Source organism: Oryzias melastigma, linkage group LG1 (genome assembly GCF_002922805.2).
Source record: "Oryzias melastigma strain HK-1 linkage group LG1, ASM292280v2, whole genome shotgun sequence".
NCBI classification, from domain to species: domain Eukaryota; kingdom Metazoa; phylum Chordata; class Actinopteri; order Beloniformes; family Adrianichthyidae; genus Oryzias; species Oryzias melastigma.
In genome coordinates this window covers 6,808,392-6,830,068 of record NC_050512.1, presented here as the reverse complement: position 1 = coordinate 6,830,068, position 21,677 = coordinate 6,808,392, and the positions used below count along the sequence as shown (strand labels likewise).

The 21,677-nt window shown below is 42.7% G+C and overlaps 2 protein-coding genes across 6 annotated transcripts in view; one reads left to right on the top strand and one right to left on the bottom strand.

The window, feature by feature from the left end:
- Window positions 1-8,919, top strand: part of pdcd11 (programmed cell death 11) — an 18,829-nt gene extending 9,910 nt beyond the window's left edge. The window contains exons 19-36 of one of the 2 annotated variants that reach the window (XM_024259505.2): window positions 419-531; window positions 631-1,130; window positions 1,202-1,264; window positions 1,415-1,511; window positions 2,140-2,229; window positions 2,755-2,857; window positions 2,932-3,109; window positions 3,479-3,535; window positions 3,601-3,723; window positions 3,790-3,912; window positions 3,989-4,151; window positions 5,761-5,898; window positions 5,976-6,119; window positions 6,201-6,451; window positions 6,751-6,919; window positions 7,971-8,124; window positions 8,198-8,363; window positions 8,552-8,919. In XM_024259505.2, coding sequence (XP_024115273.1) covers window positions 419-531; window positions 631-1,130; window positions 1,202-1,264; window positions 1,415-1,511; window positions 2,140-2,229; window positions 2,755-2,857; window positions 2,932-3,109; window positions 3,479-3,535; window positions 3,601-3,723; window positions 3,790-3,912; window positions 3,989-4,151; window positions 5,761-5,898; window positions 5,976-6,119; window positions 6,201-6,451; window positions 6,751-6,919; window positions 7,971-8,124; window positions 8,198-8,363; window positions 8,552-8,723 — 2,804 coding nt within the window. In that variant the 3' untranslated portion in view covers window positions 8,724-8,919. Of the gene's footprint in view, window positions 1-418; window positions 532-630; window positions 1,131-1,201; window positions 1,265-1,414; window positions 1,512-2,139; window positions 2,230-2,754; window positions 2,858-2,931; window positions 3,110-3,478; window positions 3,536-3,600; window positions 3,724-3,789; window positions 3,913-3,988; window positions 4,152-5,757; window positions 5,899-5,975; window positions 6,120-6,200; window positions 6,452-6,750; window positions 6,920-7,970; window positions 8,125-8,197; window positions 8,364-8,551 lie in introns of both variants that reach the window. The other variant, XM_024259503.2, reaches the window with a different exon arrangement.
- Window positions 8,917-21,677, bottom strand: zgc:175214 (uncharacterized protein LOC557610 homolog). Of its 4 annotated transcripts, none has more exons than XM_024259557.1 (7): window positions 21,138-21,677; window positions 20,764-20,993; window positions 18,476-18,655; window positions 14,884-14,926; window positions 14,459-14,500; window positions 13,803-13,885; window positions 8,917-9,687 (listed from the first exon to the last, which is right to left on the bottom strand). In XM_024259557.1, the coding sequence occupies exons 2-7, from the start codon at window positions 20,781-20,783 to the stop codon at window positions 9,567-9,569; spliced, it is 489 nt and encodes a 162-aa protein (XP_024115325.1). In that variant the 5' UTR covers window positions 20,784-20,993; window positions 21,138-21,677; the 3' UTR covers window positions 8,917-9,566. The 4 variants fall into 4 exon arrangements, with proteins under 4 accessions (XP_024115325.1, XP_024115329.1, XP_024115327.1 ...); XM_024259561.2 differs by having other exon boundaries at window positions 18,476-18,629; window positions 21,138-21,674; XM_024259559.2 differs by having other exon boundaries at window positions 18,476-18,629; window positions 20,768-20,993; window positions 21,138-21,674.

Below are 21,677 nucleotides of genomic sequence, written 5' to 3'. Positions count from 1 at the left end.
AGAATTTTCATGTAATGACCCCTTTAAACCAATCTATTAAAGAAAACGTGATGTTTTAAAGTCATTGCTACACTTCAAAGTCTGATGTTTTTTCGTATCTCTTCCTCTGTGGAAACATCTGACCTGCTTTGATGTCGCCACAAAGATAAACATGTATTCTGATACATATCAGTTTAATCTCACTGATTAGATCTGATTTTAATGTTTGAGCATTACTTTTAATGTTTTTGGTGACAGAAAAACTACAACAGGCTACATTGGGTGACTCAACATAATGCTCCAACGTTTGATCCATTTTTCCTCCAGAATCTCTTTTGTGATTTTGTTTTCCCATCAATTCAGTTTTCTGGTAAAATGATAGTTTGTGCTTTCAGTGTGTCGTTGCTCTCCTCAGTGAATTAAATCTGATGTTTTCCAGGGGTGAGCCTGACTGTTGGACAGAAGGTTTCAGCCCCCGTCCTTCACGTCGACCTTCTCTCCACTTGTGTCTATGTTTCCGTGCTTCCCGATCTGATGGGGAAGAAGAAAACCGTGCGTTTCCCGTCTTTAACTTAAACTCTAAGTAGCATCAGAGCAACATTTAGACGTTGGTGGATCTATTTTTCATGTGCTTCCTTCTTCTTCCTGCAGCTGAATGAAGGGTACAGATACACTGCCACGGTGCAGCACGTCGACACCGACTTCGCTGTCGTTTCTCTGGGCGATACGGCACAGCTGACCGTGATCCAGACCAGGAACCACCTGAACGAAGTAGTCACGGAAGCGTCTGACAGGCTGGAGGTGGGGAGGAAGTTCTCCGTTCAAGTGGTGGAGGCTAGCTGCGAGGAGCTGCAAGGGCTCCCCCTGCTGTCGTGGGAGAGCAGCGCCCCCAAACGTCAGCGCACGACCTCAGAGGGCCAGGTGGGCTCCCGGGGCCACCGCTTTGGGGACATCCTGCAGGCCACAGTGAGCAGCGTGAAGCCCACCTGCATCCAGCTGACGCTGGAGGACGGAAGCAAGGGCAGCGTGCACGTGTCCCAGATCATGGAGCCCGACCTGGTGCGCATTGGATCCTTCCCAACATCCTCGGTGAAGGTGGGCAGCCGGGTCACCGCCAGAGTCATCGGGGGACGTGAGGCTTCCAGTCACAGGTCAGCTGTCACGCTCAGTGGTTGAGGAAAATGTGATCGGACCATTTTAAACACTCTAACTTTTGTTCCAGATTCCTGCCGTTCTCTCATCCCAGATTTACTTACACCATTCCCGAGCTCACACTCATACCCAGGTAAGCTGCAGTTTGTTAGCTTTCAGCCAAAATGCGGGTCAATGAAATCTTAAAGTAGCACCACCTCTCTAAAGGGGGTAAAACAGAGGGAAAGAGGCAAATCTCTCATTTATTTTATGCCGTTAACGTGCTTCCATTTGTTTTCTGCAGCAAACTGGACGAAAACATTGATTTACCACCAGTTAAGGCCAAAGAGAAGCTGGAGCTGTACAAGGCGGGCGATGAAATCACCTGCTTCGTGTCCAAGGTTTGACTTTCAGACAGGGCTGGGTATCAATAATAGTTTCCAGAAACCATTCAACTTTATTCAAATTTTTTTATTCTTTCGATCTTCTCAATTCATTTCAATTTTGAGTTTACATTGGACAAATTTGGACATATTTATTTAGAAATAGATTGATAATCTACTATATGTTTTGAATATATTTAGATTAATCAGATACAGTTCACATACTGTAAATGTATCAGTGAAATAATGAGATTGTTAATATACAGAGTTACATGGATTCTCTAAAGGAGAAGTTCTAACTAAAATGTTCAGATCATTAACATTGGAAACATTGTTCTGTCTCTCCTGGAGGACGTTTCAGTTTGGACACTAGGTGGTGATCGTGCTATAGCATTACACTTTTTAAGAAGAAGAATAAAGTACGGGCAAAAAACTGCGTTTTAGACCACGAATGGTTATTTTAAAAAAAAATGTTTCCATAAAAGAGTTTGTAAATTATATCTGTGGGTTTATAAAATAGTTTATTGAGTCAGTAATGTATGTTTAGGTTGACAGAGCATTAGCCGTCCTATGGGAAATCCATTAAACGTTACCAAAAACTCGCCTCAGTTTGTTTCCTTTAAGCGTCTCTCCCTCCTGTCTCCAGTTTCACGCCGACCGGAGGTCACTGGAGGTTACCCCTGATCCGTGTGTCACCGGGACCGTAGAGCTCCTCGCCATCATCAGCGACCTTAAGGTAGGTTTGTCTCACGGCGATGTGCACGCTTCCATGTCCCCTTTAAAGGCTCTTGATTATTATAACCGTTGAAGCTTGGATTTGGCTCCCCTTACCTCTGGATCCCATGGCAACCGTTACGGCTCTGATGCGACCTCCGGAGTCTTAATGTAACTTTAAAAGAGTAAGAGGAGGATCCACTGCAGACAATCACGTCCAGCGCCTCTCCAGCTCTCTAAAATCTGTTTTGTTGTGTTCAAATTTTTGCCGGACGCAGGAGTTGAGTCGCAGCACTTTTTGTGAATTTGGGGCTATTAACGACCTAAACCGTAATTAATGGCAGGTTATCGCGTGAGCCTACATGATTTTGGAGTTTTGGGAGGTAGACAGCAGAGCCTGTGGCTGCAGCCGTCCAGTAGCCAATGGAAGTCGTCTGCTGTAACTAGACCGCTCCCATGTCGCATCAGAGCCGTGACGATTGCCGTGGTAGCCCGGGTTAGGGAGAGGAGGGAGATCTTTAGATCCTAACCATTTCCACCCCCTCAGAATGCTCTTCACCCTGAAAAACTGTACAAGCTGGGCCAGGCAGTCCGAGCCAAAGTGGTGGAAGTGAGCGCCAAACCTCCTCGCTTCGTTCTCTCGCTCACAGGTGCGAGCTGCCCCGTCTGCTTTTCTCCTTACTGTCACCATGGTAACCACCGGCTGATCTCTGGTGTTCCTCAGGTGTCCATAAACTGGAGGAAGGCTGCTCCACTTTGGGAATGGTGACCGCCATTCATCCTCAGCTCGGCCTCCAGGTCAAGCTTCCCTTTGGTGGCAGCGGCACGGTTTCTGTCACGGACCTCGCCGACGCCTACCGGCCAAACCAGCTGCAGACGTTCAGCAAAGATCAACTGGTCAGGTCAGTAAATGCATCTGCTCCGTGATTAAATTCAATGAGTTTCTCTGAGGCCATGGAGACTGTTTTTCCTTTGTTTTGGGGTTCAGATTTTGTTCCTACTTTCTCCTGACATGATGTCTGTCAAAAGTTTGGCTCCTAGTTCAGACTGGAGTTATGTTCAAAGCTGCAGGACTAAAAGATCCAAAGATGCTTAAACCGCTGGAATCATCTTCACCAGGCTGAACATGGTTGATTCAGATCCTGGGGAAAACGTCCTTTCTTCTGATTCTAGCTGATATGTTGTTGAAAGTGAATGCTGTGGATAAGGAAGACCTGTCTGTCTTTGATACCTCATAACACCTGGAAACTTATTGTTTTCCATCTGCTCAGATGTTTCCTCCTGTGTCAAGAAAACGGAAAGTGGCATCTGTCTCTGCGCCCTTCACGGTAGGAAGCATCATTTGTGGAGATGTTTACGGAACCGGTTATTTTATTCAGACTTGCCCCTCCAGGCTGAACTCAAAGCAGCCTAAGGCTGTAAAAGACCCCGAGGTGAAGTCTTTGGACGAGCTGCAGGCGGGACAGATCATCAGAGGCTTCGTCAAGTCTGTGGGGGAGCAGGGAGTCTTCATCAGGTAATGATGGCGCTCCACCCCTCTGCGTCTTTCTCTGTTCGTTCTCTTCATTGTTTACATCCACAGGTTGTCGAGAACAATCACAGGAAGAGCCCAGCTTCAGCAGACCACGCAGTACTTCGTCAGCAGCCACAGCGTGCTGGCAGAACATCTGCCCCCCAACTCTCTCCTCAGCACCAAAGTTCTCAGGTGAAACCAGAGAGCATCCAGGCTTTTCATCTGTCACCTCATCTTTGTTTGTAACCCGTTTTCTTCATCCTCACAGCATCGACAAAGAGAAGGAGTTTGTGGAGCTTTCCCTGCTTCCTGTGGACACGGGGAAGCCCGACGTCCTGCCCGAGTCCCTGAAGCTGCCGCTGCGCCTCACCGGAGAGCAGAAGCAGAAGTACGACCTGAAGAGGAAACGCCAGCTGTCTGAGAGTGGACAGGTATGGCAGCACCTTCCTGTCATCCCTCATGCTCTCCTACATTTCACCAACTTCCTGTTTTATTTAAGAGCCATTTGGGACTGTTTGGTACTGATCAAAACCTAATACAAGCCGCAAAACTTTTTTAATAATAAAGTGGAATTATATTTATTTTTGGGCTTGAATAAATACATAAATAATGAGATAAATTGACATTTTCTCAAAGTTGTTTTTTACTTTTGACAGAAACTCGTTTTACTTTATTTCAAAATAAAAGACTTCCTGTCCCAAACAGGAACATTCAAGTGAAGCAAATGTATTCCTAAACAACACGAGACAAAAATGACATTTTCTCTTGATGTACTTTATGTTTACTTTGGTAAACCTTTTTCCTACATACTGCTGCTGTTAAGTGGAGCATAAATATGAAACATGATTTGATAATGATCCACTAGAAAAATATATCCATAATACACAAATCTTTATATATTAGCCACTCCCCTCTCAATAGCTACTAACTATTGTTATGGTGCATAAGATAAAATGTACTTTAAAGTCATAAAATATACCCAGCAATCAGAAAAGAGCAGATTTTACCAAAGTTTTGCCTAGTATTTGTAATCTGTGTATTCTGGAGGAAGCGCAGAGTAAACAAGACCTAATGATGTCAGCAAGGATATAAAAACATTAGTTTGTCTTTAAGGTTCACTTCAGCCATAAACTTCTAAATTTAACTAAAATAAATTAAATCAATGCAAAGTTAGCAACCTTTCCTTTTAAAAATTACAATTATTTTATGTTTCTTTAGCCAGAGAGCCTCAGTGGTAAAAGAGCTGACCCCGGTCTTATGTCAATCCAAACCAGGAATCACTAAATGTTGCAGCTCCACCAAAAACAAGGATCTTTTTCTTTATACAGATAAAAAGTAGATGTGAAGCCTCATGTCTATAGCTTGGCACTTCTCCACATTTTGCTCCTAAAACTAAAATATATATATATATATATATTAAATTAAAATCAGGTCCAGACAGAACATGAAGCATAAGGACCATTTGGAGAGATAACACCTTTGAAACGGAGAGCAAACAGTCCAGACAAACGGCTTCTGAGGATTTCAAATACTTTTTCTTCACTTATAAATAGATGAAAATATTAAAAGGTTTATCGTCAACAAGCAGCAGTTTTTAATGTCTCAAAGTGAGAAAAAATAGAAGTACAAGCAGGATTTGCCCAAATCTTTTTTTTTATATTCATTTATCTTTTTTTTTTTTTTAATAAAACGATGTCAAAAACCTGCTGACAACATGAAGGAGTTTGATGTTTATTCCACACAGGTCAGACTCGTGCCTTCAGGAGTCCTTCAAGTCATTCTGATGCATTTCCATGTCTTGGTTTGGTTTCCAACTTCATGTTTTCAGACTCCAACATGCTGCCTGAGGAGGGTCTGAGACAAAGATCTCGTGTCTCTATTCCTCTGAGTTTTTGACCTTCTGACCTCGCAGAGGGTCAAAAACTCTGCCGCTAGAAAAAAAATTCTTAGAAGTTCCCACTCACTTTTTCTCTCACAGGAGGAACGTCAGGATTTGATCGTCATGTGACAGAAGATTTGTCTGTAATCTTCTCTCAGCAGAAAGGAGAAGATATCCCAACAAAGAAGAAGAAGAAGAAAGAGAAACGGAGAGCGAAGGCTGATGGGGAGGACAGCGGAGTGGAAGTGTACTTCAGAGAGGAGGAGGAGGATGAGGAAGAAAAACCTAAAAGATCAAAGGTAAACTCGGATGATCTTTTTCTAAAAAACAAACTCAGCAGCTTCTAAGCGCTGGATTCTGATCCTCTTCATCACAGGAGACTCCCGCTTCCTCCGGTCCATCCAGGCTGCAGGTGACAGCAGGTTTCTCCTGGGATGAAGGTCTGAGCGCCCTGAAGCCCCCGTCTGCCGCTCAGGAGGCGGAGTCCAGCGACGCTGAAGACCACGACAGAAGTGAGAAGGTAAAGCTCGAAAATGGCCGTGCGGTTAAATTCGGTGAACTCTGCGGCTGCGCCTCACCCTTCATGGTCTTTGTGGGGCAGACCCAGAAGAAGTCTCGCCATGAGCTGGAGCAGGAGAAGAAGGCGGCGGAGAGGGCTCTGGTTCAGCGCGAGGCAGAGCTGATGGACCCAAACCTGCGGCCGCAGGACGCCTCCGCCTTTGAGCGCCTCATCCTGGCCTCCCCCAACAGCTCCCTGCTGTGGCTGCAGTACATGGCCCACCACCTGCAGGCTACGCAGATCGAGCAGGCCCGCTCTGTGGCGGAGAGGGCCTTGAAGACCATCTCCTTCAGGTACGCGCATGCAGACTCCTCAGGCTTGTGAGGAAGATTCTTAAAGAAAAAACTTGTGTTTAGTATATTAGTGTAAGTATGAAGCTCGAAGAAAAGCAGAACATGAACAGCTGCTGAGCCCAAATCAAATGTTCTAACACTGGAAAAGAGGAAAATAACAGTTGAATTAGATCAGAGAAGGAACCAAGAGCTTTCTTTTGATGTTTGCCTCTCATCGATTCAGTTCCAGTGGCTAACAGAAGAGCAGAGTTTTTTTTCCTGTTAGAGAGCAAACGTGTGAACCTGTGCTGTTGCTCCAGGGAGGAGCAGGAGAAGCTGAACGTGTGGGTGGCCTTGTTGAACCTGGAGAACATGTACGGGACAGAGGAGAGCCTCAAGAAGGTCTTTGAGCGAGCCGTGCAGTTCTGTGAGCCCATGCCGGTGTACCAGCAGCTGGCAGACATCTACAACAAGTGCAACAAAACCAAGGTACCCTCTCTGAGTCGAGAGTCTCGAGCTACGTTCACACGGCGCACAAGAAACACATTTACTGCTTTCCTGAACGCACGTTTAGCCTATAGTGTTCACACTCACACTGGAGGAGCAGGGAGGGGCTTCTCCTTCTTTTATTATTTCTACTGCTCCTACGGTTGGAAGTGGCTTGGTGAGAAATGTCAAAGTCTCATGAATCTTTTTCTTTCACTGCTCTATTCCAATTTATGAAAGACTCTGGTCCTAGAATTCCGTTTTGGCACCACAATTATTAATTTCTCTTTCAGGATCAATTTTCAAACTGTTTGCACTTCCATGAATTAAAAGGGGATGCCATTTATGAGTCACTACCAAATTCACTCCGTGATTGGTCAAAGTTTGACATGGTTTAACTTACAACATGCTGGCTGCACATTTAGTATGTAGAGTCTGAAAGCGCTGATAAAAATGCAAGTAATTCGCATATGTGTGTGTTTACGTAAACTTTTCATTGTAAGTGGTCGCTTGAATTGGTGGTGTAAACTAGTGCTGGGCAATATGGACCAAATTTTATATCACAATATAAATTATTGTATATCACAATAACTATATATTTCAGGATTTGCAACAAAAAGTATATGTCATAGCTTACTTATCTGACGGATAACTGATCTCTCATAATTGAGAAACAAACGGTTTAGTGTAAATAAACCAAATGAGAACAGCTGTGGCTGATATACAGCAGCAGCCTTCATATTTGTTTAAAAAAAATCCAAGGTATTTAAACTGAATTGTTAATAAAAACCTTCATACTTGAATATTTGGTAGCAGGTCTCAAGTATTGAGTGCTCGGATACTTGTTCATATTCCACAGCTTAGTTTATCTCTTATTTGCTGTTATCCCATATGTTCATTTACGTGGAATTTCCTTGAGTGATAGAAGGTTTTTTGTGTTAGCATCAGCACAGTAGAGTAGCCTCATATGGCTCATCGTCGGACGACTTCAATCCAAAATGCAGCCGAGTCAGACTTTCTGTTGCTTATTTTGTGCGTTTCTCTTTGCCTTCAGGAGGCCGAGAGCTTGTATAAGACGATGGTGAAGCGTTTCCGCCAGAACAAGGCGGTTTGGCTGAGTTATGGCTCCTTCCTGCTGCAGCAGGGTCAGAGCAACGCCGCCAGCGCTCTCCTGCAGAGGGCGCTAGCGAGTCTGCCTGCCAAAGAAAGTATGTTTGCCTGGATGGACCCTTTTGGTGTTTGAAGGTTTTGCTTGCTGTAACCATCACCGTCTCCTCACAGGTGTGGACGTGATCGCCAAGTTTGCTCAGCTGGAGTTCCGTTACGGCAATCCAGAGACGGGTCGCAGCATGTTCGACAAGGTCCTGACCAGTTACCCCAAGCGGACAGACCTGTGGTCCATCTTCATCGACCTGGAGATCAAACACGGCTCCCAGAAGGAAGTCAGGTAATCATATCTAATCGTGTTTGTAGTGCACTATCTAAGAAGAGACATCAGAGTTATAGGGATGAGCAATAAAAACTTATTCCAGATTAATTATCTGGACGGGCTCTGCAGTTTGCCCACCCCTGATCTAAAGCATCAACTGATCCCAAATGTGTCCTGCACAACATGACGTTCTCCTCCTCTTTCAGGGCGCTCTTCGATCGGGTGATCCACCTCAGCATTTCTGCCAAGAAGATCAAGTTCTTCTTCAAGCGTTACCTGGAGTATGAGAAGAAGCACGGCACGGCCGAGAGCGTCCAGGCCGTCAAAGACAAAGCCGTGGAGTTTGTGGAAGCTAAAGGTGCAGAAGGTTCCAGCTGAGGGGGGGAACTGGCGCCCCAGCTTATCGTTTCTGGACTTTGAAGCTGTAAATCTGCGTGGGATCAGCCCTCTGAGAGAAACTGACGTTTGTATGAGAAAGACTGAAGAACTCTTCTCGTTTTTAAGGATCAAAGCAGAACTTCTGTAACTCCCTCAACATTTCTATGAACTTTCTTTCAATAAATCCAACACATGACATGACACTTTATTTAAAATACAAAATAACAATATATAGGGAGACGTTTACGTACAGTACACAGAGCCAAGACTAGTTTTCTATCAGTCTGTTTCTTTTTGTTTTTTAGTTTTTTTGAGAAAGGAAAAGGGGGCGGGGACACAATCAGAAACAACATCGTCTACGTAGAAGTTCGTCTTCCAGCTGGTCTGTTTCAGCCTGAAGTGATGGCGCCCCCTGGCTGCCGAAGCTTTGGCAGTACTGAAGATGCATGCGTGGCACGGGCGGATGCGTTGTTGTCGTCGGGGTTTGTGCTGGCTGTTCTGGTAACACCCCTGAGATCGTGGAGGTTGGTCATGGTCCGGGCTCCTCGGCGCCTCCGTGATGTCTGTGGCAGTGCTGCACCGGCTCGCTGGCGGCCGCCTGTATCGTCTCTTTTCATTTCTCTGGTGAACTGTGCAACATGAAAGTACAACAAGGAACATTTTGATGAAAGATCCTACGCTCTAAACCTCCTGAATCCCGGCGGCTCCTGTTCCTGTCGAAGGTCGAGGGTGGCGCCTCCCAGGATCAACTTTTCCTGTCAGACGATCACTGTTCGTCATCTTTAGTGTGTTTGATGCGTGTGTTTCTGGAAGGGGGGGTTGTCTGGGGTTTGGCCTGCAACCTCACACCTCCTCGGGGTCCATGGGACCCTCGGCGCCCTGCGGGGCGTCGGTGTGCAGCCGCAGGATGGGCTTGTTGCACATGGGACACACGCTGCGGATCTCCAGCCATTTGAGCAGGCACCTGAAAGGAAAAGGACGGAGGTCACAGTTGATCTTTTATAGTTGGGGCGCGTAGATGATGTAATCTACAGTGAGGACAAAAGTGTTTGAACACCCTGTGATTTTGCACTTAAAAATCATGGAAGGGTCTGAAATTTTCATCTCAGGTGGACATGATCTTAAAAAAAAAAAAAATGGATGGAAATCACAGTATATTTTTTAAAATAATGTATTTGTTGCTACTGCTGCAAGTAAGTATGTGCACACTAGGGCTGTCACGATTAGTCGACTAATCGACAACTAATCAGCTATTAAAATAGTCGACGACTAATTTAATAGTCGATTAGTCATTACTTTATATTATTATGGAGTCAGAGTGTAGTAAAGTTGAAAGTTATAACGGCATTCTGCTAGCTTTTTGGACTATTTTGGCATTTTTTATAATTTTATTTAGGCTATTTTGGAGTCTAGCTAATATTTCAGCTACATGCTAGCTGTTTTTTCTAACTTGGTCTTTTTTGTTTTTAGGCTATTTTGGAGTTTAGCTAATATTTTTAGCTACATTAGACCTGTTTTGGCCAATTCAGACTTTTTTTTGTTTTTTTTTGTGGCTATTTTGTGTTTAGCTAATTTTTCAGCTACATGCTAGCTGTTTTGCTAACATGGTCTTTTTTGTTTTAAGGCTATTTTGGAGTTTAGCTAATATTTTTAGCTACATCCTAGCTGCTTTGTCTAATTCGGGCTTTTTTTGTTGTTGTTTATTGGCTATTTTGTGTTTAGTCAATTTTCCAGCTACATGCTAGCTGTTTTTCTAACCTAGGCTTTTTTTAGGCTGATTTGGCCTTTAACAAATATTTTAGCTGGCTATCAGCATCTTCAGCTAGCATCTTTTCCGGCCAAATTCAACTTACATTCTTTCTGTGATAATGCTATTGTGAATGTGTCTAGTTTTTAGTTAGTTTAAAGCTAATGATGGTTAAGATGTGTGCTTTACATCCACTTTGTGCATGACCCGATTAATCGACTAATCGGAAAAAATATTCAGTGATTAGTCGACTATTAAAATGATCGTTTGTGGCAGCACTAGTGAACACCTGTGTATTAGCTAGAAAGATCTGTTAGTCCACATTCCACCTATCTTAAATTAGAAGCACCTGTTTGAGGTCCTTAGCTGCATAAACACACCTGTCCACTCCTTATGATCAGTAAAACTCCAACTACTAACATGGCAAAGAGCTGTCATAAGACATCAAAGACAAAATTATAGACCTCCACAGGACTGGAAAAAGGCTATGGGGCAATAACCAAGCAACTTAGTTAAAAAAAAGATCCACGTCTGATGGAAAATGGAAGAAGCTAAACATGACTATCGGTCTCCCTCGGACATGGGGCTCCATGACAGATCTCACCTCGTGGAGTTTCAATGATCCTAAGAAAGGTACGGAATCAGCCCAGAGCTACACGGAAAGAGCTGGGTATTACTGTAGGTAATACTAAGATGTCACGGTTTGACACGGTACTAAAGGTTCTCCTCCGTAAACCAGCACATGTCCAGGCCCGTCTGAAGTTTGACCATTTGGATGATCCAGAGGAATCATGGGACAAAGTCGTGTGATCAGATGAGACCAAAATAGAGCTTCTTGGTCATAATTCCTCTGGAATTTGGAGGAAGAAGAATGATTATTATCATGCCTATTGTGAAGCATGGGGGTGGTAGCATCATGCTATGGGGGTGGTTTTTTACATGAGGGGCACAACCTGTGATTTGCAGATTTTTTTTAGCTTATTCCTCTCACAGTGGACATGCACCTGAAATGGACATTTCAGATCCCTCCTTGATTTTTAAGGGCAAAATCATGGTTGTGTTCAAATACTTATTTACCTCTTTGTATTTACAAATATTTCTAAGCAACAGTGATGCAGACGAGTTAAAGCATTCCTGATGAGGCAGAAATTAATCTGCATTCCTGCACATTTCCGCTGTCCCAGAGACGAGACCTGACAGATTTTCCCAGCATACCGTCATCCACAGTCCCCCAATCAGACATGTTCAAGTCTGCCCAGACAGAACTAATGTGACAGAACCAGCAAAAGTGGTACCGGTTTCATATGGACCTTTACCTTTCCTGCGACTGAAGCCAACTCCTAAGCTGAATCCAAATAGATTCCCTACTCCTCTGGCTCCTCCCCATTTGCTCCGATTGTAGGGGTATTTGAAGCTGAAGTTTATGCCATTAAATTTCTGCCTAAAGTTTCCCACCAGCACAATTTAAACTATAAACATTCTCCACGCAGCCAATGAACGTTCCACGGACGCAGGACAGTCTCCACACCCGTTCCTCTACTCGTGGAAATATTCCTATGTTCCTGTGACCTCTCCTGCTCTTATATAAAAGTATTCTTATTCTCCTAAAACTAGTTCCGCCCCCTTGTGGAGGACTGTGCGCTCGTGTGATACTCAACATTAGAGAAAAAAAAAACTAAACAGACATACCCGCGAATCCTTAGTCAAATTAAAACTAAAAATGAAAATGGTGGAAAAGGACTTCTTTATTTATTTATCAGTATCTAAACTACTGTAGAAAAACAAATTATTTTTGATGTTCTCATTTAAAAAAATGAAAATAAAGCAAACACATAATAAATATTTAGATTCATTTTTTCTAAGAAAAGTGTTTGATCACGGGGTGGGGAAAACACAAAAACAGGAACTCTGAATTTAAATTGTGGTGGAGCGGAAATTATTTGTTCTGTGCCCCTCAAGTACAGGGTTGTGTCAGGAAGGGCATCCGGCGTAAAATCTCTGCCAAATCACTGATGCGAAATCGTGGGTGCTGTTACGCTGTGGGAAAGTTGAAAGGTGGAAGAAGACTTTAATGGGAACACAAATAATGTTTTGTTTCTCGAAAATGATAATCATCTGAAATAGTCATTTTTAATTTTAATTTTTAATTTATTTTACTTTGAAAAACAAATGATACACTGATACTGGTTTTGTTCGAACCCCCCCCATCACTATATAGTGCGTTCACCATTTTCTAGTGCTGTCCGAATCTAGTAATTCCAAAATCACGTGCACTCGAAATTTCCCAGAAGTCTTTGGGAAAAGCTGCTGTCCAGTGATGCTCACTAGATTAGCGGATATAGACCACAATGCATTGTGGTCAAACAATTTCAAACAAAAACACTTGCTTAAATGTAATATTTGAATAAACTATCCACATTGTCTCCATCAAAACTCAGTGAAGTCATAAATAAACGTCGTAAGATGTTCGTATTTATTCGATTTTTACCTGGTGAAATCGGTAATGTCATATCTGGTGTTTAGAAAAACGAAAGAAAAGTAGTGAGCGTCATGTCTGAATTACCTTTAAAATCCAAAACTATATAGTCCCACACTATATAGTTTTTTAGTAGTTAGGGGTTAGGGAAAGAATTCAGACATAACCCCATTAATGGCATCAGTATTACCCTAGCAACCGGGAAAAGTGGCCAATCACACGCAGGTTTCCGTTTAGTTTTTTCTATTTTATACAAACTCAGGCAGAAGTTGTTACGCGAGCAGAAATGCCTCCATGAGCGTGTAGGACTACAGGAGCGCTCATGGAGGCGGAATTGTACCTGTGGAACGTTCATTGCACACATGGAGTTTGTGGGGGACTTTTGGGAGAAATGTAATGCCATAGTAGTGGTGTCAGAAAGTGTTCTTTAATGAGGAACCGTAGTGACTTGATGTGTCCGTCCACTGGTAGAGTGATGGTGGTAGTAATGTCTGAATTGGAAGAGACCATTTTCCCCTCTATCTCTCCGCTTAAAGGGATAAATGTTGGGACAGGGAAGCAATTCCAATTCCGCCCCTTTCTGCAAATATTAAACACTAAATAAGACCTTCTGACTGATTCAAAAATTAGATGTATTTTTTTATCTTAGTAGATAATTTTAGGGAGTTAAACTCATTCTGCTGTATCCACTCTGTAGTTTTCCTGTCTGTTTGAGCCACCAGTGTCTTTCCTGAATGAAGCGAACCACCACGATTGGTCCTTAGAGTCATGTGACCGTGTGGAAACACTAGAGCTCATTTGTGCAAATGAGCTCTAGTGTTTCCGCTAATGGCGAGCAGCGTTTTTTTGCACTCACTTCTTGTGAAATGCGTGTGAGCATGGACACACTCCCAGCTCATCCCGAGTCCTGAACTCTTCCAGACACACCGCGCACGTTTGCTGCAGGAACACAAACAACAAGTTAATGAATCTGAAACTAGTTTAAACGTGCAGACCCCATTATTTACACGATGATTAGAGAGAAAGAAATTATCACAATGAGAACAATATTCTATCTGCTCCCCAAATAATGTTTTATTTATAGTCAAGTTCTGTGGAACTGCAAATGTTCAAATGAGAGAATAAAAGAGCAGATTCTTTCTGGTGGAGTCGGTTCTGCCCACAGCTGTCACTACAAGCCTCATTTTTGCACTAATTCAATTCTGAGGCTCAAAAATGCCTTCCAATCCCTGCTTTTTGCCTTGTTTCCAAGCGTTTCTAAGCAACAAGACACTTTGGGTTCAGACCCAAATTGTTCTTGATAAAACATGCAGAAAAAATCTTTCCAGAGAACCTGCAATGAGCCCAGAAACTATGGACGATTTTATTAAAGACATTTACAGGGAGGATGAGCTGCATCCTGCCAATCTCATCCCAAAAAGAAGTTCAATTGGTCCACCCCCCCCTCTTATAATGACTCATCTTAGCGGATGCATAAAAACTAAAAGCTTTGGGGGTAAAACATGGACTTACTCCAAGAAGACTCAGTTTCTTGCTGGCTCCCTTCAGCACCACCTAGAGAGAAGAGGACAAACGGGTGAATGTTCCTGTCGGGCAGCAGAAATTAACCCTTTAGCTCGGTCTCCAGGCTTTAAAGCCGTGTGTGTTGTGGCTTCATGTCCTGCAGAGGCAGTTTAACCTTCCCCGAGGCGAGGCTGAGCACATTTGAACCCCCTGTCAGCGCGTTGTCATGCCCCGCTTCCTTCCTGCCGCTGCTGGATTAGCAGTTAAAACCAGAGCGTAGGTAATGATACGGTGTCAAGGTCAGCTATAAAGGGTAGCGTTCAGTTTTCATAGAGTGAGATGCTCCCAGCCCCCCCATACACACACAGTATTTATAACACGCCTCAGAGGCTTGAGTTACATATTCACCCGCAGCCGCAGACTGCAGCACATACCTCGTTGTAGCTGAACTGCTCCCTCGTTCCTTGTTGTTTCAACCTGAGGGACAAACAGAACAAGCGTCAGAGGAGTCCGTGCCCCCCGCCCACTGACACAAATCTGTGGACAAGCTCAGTCAAACAGCAGAACAGATCTGAACAGGAATCAGTGTTGGGGCGAAAACATTCGCCTGCAAGACGCAGCGCAGGGTTTAGGCTGCCTCAGTGACCACAAAAACTCACTTTAACCACTTTAACTTTGTGGAGAAAACAATAAAACTAAATTATCTTCTTTTTTTTGGTTCCATTTCATGTTCAGGGTGGACTAATAATTCACCCATCTAATCTGCTGGTCACTAACAGAGTTCGTTACTGAAACTCACAACAGATAACTGGTCTAACTGGATTAATCAGGACTGAATTGAAATAAAACAATCATAGAAAATCTTAATTTTTGTCTCACATAATAAGAAATTAAAAGTAAAACTACCTCCCTATTTTAATTTATTTATTAAGTTTAGAAACTTTTAAATAAACATTGAGAAAACTTGTTCTATGTACTTTCTAAGTCTGTATTTGAGTGCAGTTCATTTTAATTTAATGCTGCATTTTAAATAATGTCTGCATGAAATACTTTGGACTTCTTAGTTCTGAATGATAGATTTTATGGAAGTTTTTTTTAGCCATAATTCAAAGCAATATGCAATTCTTAATTGACAATTCAATATGTAATTCATGCTTTCAATATGAAAAATAATTTTTCAGAATTCAATATTAAAATTTACAATTCAATACGACAATTTAAAAATAAAGAAGTGAATAAAAAAAATCAATTATGGCAACAACAAAAAAAAAACTTCCATAGGGGGGTTTTATTTTTAAAGAACAAAAGCTTGATGGTGGAGCCTGCAGTACCACCAGTAACCACTGGGGTTTCCCTCAAATAAAACAGCAGCTCTGAATTTCTAATTAAAGTTTATCTAAAAAAATAAAAAATGGAGGCACGTGCAGTTTACCAAACAACAAGACCGTTACTATTTAGATTAAATTCCATACATTTTCACAAAATTAAACACTTTAACAAGGTTGTTTGAAAAATATATATTTTAGTCAATTATAACAACTCTACAGAAGACTTTAAAAATATATTTTCCTGATTCTATTTTTAAACATGAACATAAAATTGACAAACAGAATCTGAAATTAAAACTAAACTAAAAACATCAGGTTTGTTTAGAAATATTTTATCAATATTGTTTTAATCACCATTTTCAAAACTTTTCACTCAATGTCTCCAAATATTTTTAAACACAATTTTATTATTTTTTTGATTTCCTTGTTTATATTTTTGCTGCAGCCCGTCTGGTTTGCATCTTTTCTATTTTTTTGTCACCACCTCTTCATACCCTTTGTTAGAACATGTTAGGACATGCAGAGTGAGGCTTTAACAAGCTATGGGTTTGATTGTCACCTGTCAATCAAAAGACAACAAGTGTAAGATGAGACAGCCACCACAATCTCACCTGCTACACTCGTCATGACAATCTATTCAACAATAAGACCAAAGGAAAATATAATATAATGTTTTTGTGCCCGTTAAGGTGTGGGTAAATGGGTACTGTTTAAACCATAGACATACATGCCATAGATATCCCTAGCATCATCCATGTAAGGATTCTGCTTTAGTTTGTTGTGTTCTTGGTTTGAGTTGTTCTTTCAGTCACTCCAGGTCCATGTTGATCTTCCATTGTTGTTTTCATTTCTGTCAATTCCCTTCCGACTATTTAAGTGTCTGGTCTCCAGTTTTACCTTGTCAGGTCATCTGCTCTGTTTTTTCGGTTTCTGTTCTTTTTTGGTTTATTTATTACAATGTTTTAGTTTATCTCACCAACTCTGGTCTCCTCCCAGTTAAGATGAAATTTGACCTTTAATTAAATGAAAGAAGACGTTTTTTCTTTCTTTTCAAGTGAAACTCACCCTCATCACAATTTTCATGAATAGAAAACAAAGCAAAAAGCCTCCAAAAGGTTGACACAAAGCCATCCTAATTTCACATGTGGGTGGAAGGGAAATTGTTCTCGTCTACAACCTGTCTGCACTGGTCTTTTGAGAAGCTACTACATCTGGATTGACAGGTTTGAGTTACATAGACTATTGGAGAACTGGACCGAGTAACCCCTCCCTCCTTACAAATAGGACCATTATGTTTGTCAGAATCCCCATTCTAACTCTGATTCTATTTTTAACATGTTCTTGCTAATCCTCATTTTTTATGACATTAACTCTTTCTTACAACTTATTAACGTGATAAACTGACCAATCAGATGCCTCTATAAAAACATGTGGTGCCCGCTGGTTCCCACAGGGATGATTCTCCCCAGTCGCTTTGGACTTTCAACAAGCTCGCTCCTGATTTGCAGCAGTAGTTACTATAGAAACGTTGACTCAAACTGACCAATCACTGCTTACTAATGCCTCGTTTCCACTGAGCGGAAGGGATCGAACCAGTCCACTCCTAGTCGATTTAGAACGGTCCAGGCAATTCAAGTGAGCGTTTCCATTGAACCATCAAAGCGCATGCGGGGTGTAGACCGATGACGTCAAAACGGTGGGACTACAGCGGAAGAGAAGCTGCTCAGCTGACTCAGAAAAGATAACCGTCGTTATCAGAGCAAAATGGCGACTAAATTGACTTCATTTCATTGGAGCCAGAAGTAGGTCATTTTCAACGGGCGACGTCACACTGGCTTAGTCCAATTCTCTTATACAGTCAAGGGTCACATTGAGTAACAGATAGTGAAGGATTGATTGTAAGCAGTGGTTCTTGAAAAGACATTTAAAAAGGATAATTTAAAATATTTTTTGATTATAAGGCACTTAATTTTTTACGTTAATGAAATGTGTTAATTATTCGAGCAAAAGCATATAGTCAAAATCCTTAGCTTTGAGAATGCCAATTATGTGTTTAATGCTTATTTTTAATGTAAACACATTTAATTCAAATATAAGTATTTAATTTAAGTATATAACGTTTGTAGCATTTTTTATATTTTAAACTTGAGTAGTACACAATTTGAGTTCTAAGGAGCATTGTCCTCCAGGTAAGTTGGTGAATTGAAGTGGAACAGTTAGTTTCCTTTTTAACATGTTTCAATCAGGAAGTCAAAGAGATTTCTGCTCAGTTCACTAAAGAAGTCAAATATTGACTCCATAATACACACCTTTCTGCTATGAATTGATGAGGGGCGAGTCTGGTGCACAGCTTTGTGCATTACGGTCAAAAACAATCCAATAAAGCAGATGTTTATCTGCACATAACCAAACATTTGCAGCATCTTTGCAGTTCTACGGATGTCTAATGTTTAGTTTGAACGAAGGACTTAGACAGCAGCTGGTGTTCTCTGAATCCACAACTAAGAGCAGAAAGAGTGAACCATAAAACACATTTATAAATGTAAGCAAACACATTTTTTTCTAATTGTTAGAAGGGGTTTTCCACTGAACGTTGTAAGTTGCAGAATTGCAACCGGAGCAGTTTTTGTAACAGATCTTATCTCATCACGATATGATGTCAGTTTGTACCATGGGGGGGCGTTGGTTCGAAACCCACCTGAAAAGGTAGCAGCAGAAGATGAGGCTGAGCATGAAGACGAAGAGGCCGATGCCCAGCACGATGACGTACACGTTGAGCGGGAGGTGGTAGATGTCCGACGTCATGCTGTGGTCGTGTTCAGAGCCTTGACAACCCAAACTACAAAGGCATCCTGCCAGGAAGAGGGTAGCTGTTACCCTGCGGTACACACACATGCAGTTCACATCAACTCTTTCCGTCTGTTTTAAAGTCCCACTCCACTGAAAATACTCCTGTAGCATTTTTATCATATAGAAAATAATTTAAGATTAAAACAGTGTTTTTGTTTATTTATTTATTCAAATTGTGTTGGATCGGTGGAGGACGAAGCAGGAGAGAGTGTAGACCACATGTGTCAAAGTCAAGGCCCGGGGGCCGAATTCGGCCCCCGGGCCTTGACTTTGACACATGTGGAGTAAGGTTCCTCAGGACCAGCTAGCTGCTGATCCTGTATTTATATTTTTTTATGTACAATTACATATATATATATATATATTAACATTTACTTTATTTCTAACTTGAACAATTTTGACTAAATGTTTTATTATGGAGAACAAAATCTTGAGTTATTTAAGGTTTAAATTTATTTTATTCCTGGATATAATTTCTGTCTGTTTTTATTCATGTTTATGTTTTAAAGTTACATTTTAAAAATTTTAACCATTTCGTTTTTTCGTCAATAAATATTTATCTTGTCTTGCATGTTTTGGATTTTGGCCCCCTGGGTGATTGAGTTTGACACCCCTGGAGTAGACAAAGGGATGATGGGACATCAGTGGAGGCTTACTTCCATGACAACAATCCCACCCACAACTCAGAAGCGAATTATTGATGAACTCCTGCATCTCTGCAGAAAATATGTCCTTGAAAATGTCAGATTTGATAATATTTTTGAAGCATCTCTGCACTAACCCTCCATAACAAGACGTTCAAGATGCATTTTCCTCTTTCATCAGCCACCTTTGTACTGTTACTGTCTGCTTGGTGGTCACTCTAATACGTTGTAAAACAGTTTAAATCAGGGGTGTCAAACTCATTTTGGTTCAGGGGACACATTCAACATGTCTGATCTCAAGTGGGCCGGACCAGAAACAAGATAGCAAAATAACATATGATCAACTTGTTATCTGTAGCTTTGTTTTTGTTTTTTTGCTTGTTTTTTTCAGTTGGAAAAAATGCCTCAAACAACCACAAACGATTATTACAATAGTCGACTAATTTTTCCGATGAGTTGACTAATGTAAAACACACAAACATCAGCTTGCTCTCTGTTTATACTAATGCTAATGTTAGCTTAGCTTACTTAGGTCCAATCCATATTCTTCCCTTCTCCTTTTCCCTCTATTTGAAGGGACAGTTTCAGTGCAAGTGTGTCCGGGACATATATTTTTAAAAATTTCCCCCTCCAAGTGGAGGGGGAAAATGTCTTCCGTTGCGAGGCTAAACCGCATCGCCCTGAGAAGCGCTTTTCTTCATGGCTGGTATTTCTTTTCCTTTGCTTCCCCTAGTGGCGCAATTGTACATTGCAGCCATTTCTTTAAATAACCATAACTTGCTACAGGAATGGGTTAGAAACTTGATTTTTTTTCAACATCCTTATATTTTTTTCTCTTCATGACTTAAACCATCTGGTGGGCCGGATGCGGCCCGCGGGCCATATGTTTGACACCCCTGTAACCCTTGTGCTATCCTAGGCATGTTTACATTAAAGTGGGGTCATCTGGACCCCATAAGACAGGACGAGGGTTAAAGAAAAGCTCATTTGTTCCACCGTGAACATGCAGATCAGACTGCAAGAGCATCGAGGCATCTGTGTGGAGCAATGGACATGAGCGAGTAATCAGAGTAGTTTTGGGGCTGGGGGGCGGCAGCTGAGGAGCAGGTATAGGACTGCGCGTTAATTGGCTGTGAACAAGACAAACACCAAGGACAGACACCACTTTCGTCACGCCGCCATCTGTTCCCTGGCTCTGCAGAGGTGAGGAGTGACTGCATGTGTGTGTCAAGCTAATTTGCCACAGGAGGGGGCGTGTTCACCAAAATGAGCTGGAGGGACCAGGACCATTTGGTAAAACAATGGCACGGGAAGTCCATGTGTTCCCATTGATGCAGGACTCTTCAGAGGGGATGAATGGGAGCAGCTTGCACGCTGTGGGGGGGTTCCACTTGGACAATTTGACATCTACAATGGTGTGATGTGGGGGTTGTTTTGGGGGGACAAACATCTTGAATGCCCGTGTTTTTGTGGACGTCCACAACCCACTCACCTACCGTTACTCCACTGCATGAAACTCGACTCCAAGGCAGCAGCAGCAAATTCGGGCCCTGGAGAGGCGCCAAGCTGCCCCGGACTCGGAGGGAGTTCTGCTGGACCCGGCTCCCTCTGAGCAGAGTCTCTTGTTGTTTCTGGATTTGTGCTGGCTCAGCACTTCCAAATCTGGATTAGGCGCTCTGTGGGCGGGCTGGGAGGTTTGGGGTCTGGAGACCTCATGAGCGTCTTGATCCCAACCAGAATGTTGTCATCACAGGAAGGAGAAGCAGACACAAAGGGAAAAGGCGTTGAGAGAGAAAGTGACAGGTTTGCAGAGGCCTGTGTTTGTTTTGCTGAGGCCTCGATCACATAAACACAGGAAATACTCACCTTTCCAGCAGAAAAGGGTCTCTCCGACCCTCCAGCTCACAGACCCCCGGCCTGCAGGATGACACCCCTCCCCAATCAAGGTAATTATCCAACATTAATCTGTGCTTTGTCTCGTCTAAAGCTGCTTTTTAGCAGCCGTTTCCTCCTCCACTCCTCGGATCTTGCGGTCCTCCTCAGCGCAGAAGGCGAAGCTGCGTCTCCTTCAGAGCCCAAACAAAGTGAGGAGCGCTCCATGCAGCCCCCAGAGAAGCTTGCGGGGAGGGGGTCCTACTCTCCCTCTAACCATCTGCTGCTTCGATTGAAAGCAAAATCAAAACAAATCGAGAAGGTGGAGCGTGCGCAGCGCCGAGCCCTCACACCTTCGTCGTGGCAGACTTCCTCCTCTTCCTCCTTCAGTCCATAATGGAGCTTCAGCGCCGCGGCTCCCCTTCCTCCCGTCGCTCCGGGTTTGTAAACAGATCTGCGCTCATGTGACCTGCCGTTTTGCCTCGCAACGCTCCCCTCCGTCGGCCCTCCCCCGCTGCCTGCGTCCTCCAATCT

Excerpts from the sequence above, each read along its gene's own strand:
- zgc:175214 (XM_024259557.1), bottom strand. The coding sequence starts at position 20,783 with ATGCAGTGGAGTAACGGTAG. Across the intron at positions 14,501-14,883 it reads AGCAGTTCAGCTACAACGAG|GTGGTGCTGAAGGGAGCCAG; the intron begins GTATGTGCTGCA and ends TCTTCTCTCTAG. Across the intron at positions 9,688-13,802 it reads TCACACGCATTTCACAAGAA|GTGCCTGCTCAAATGGCTGG; the intron begins GTGAGTGCAAAA and ends TTTTCCTTTCAG.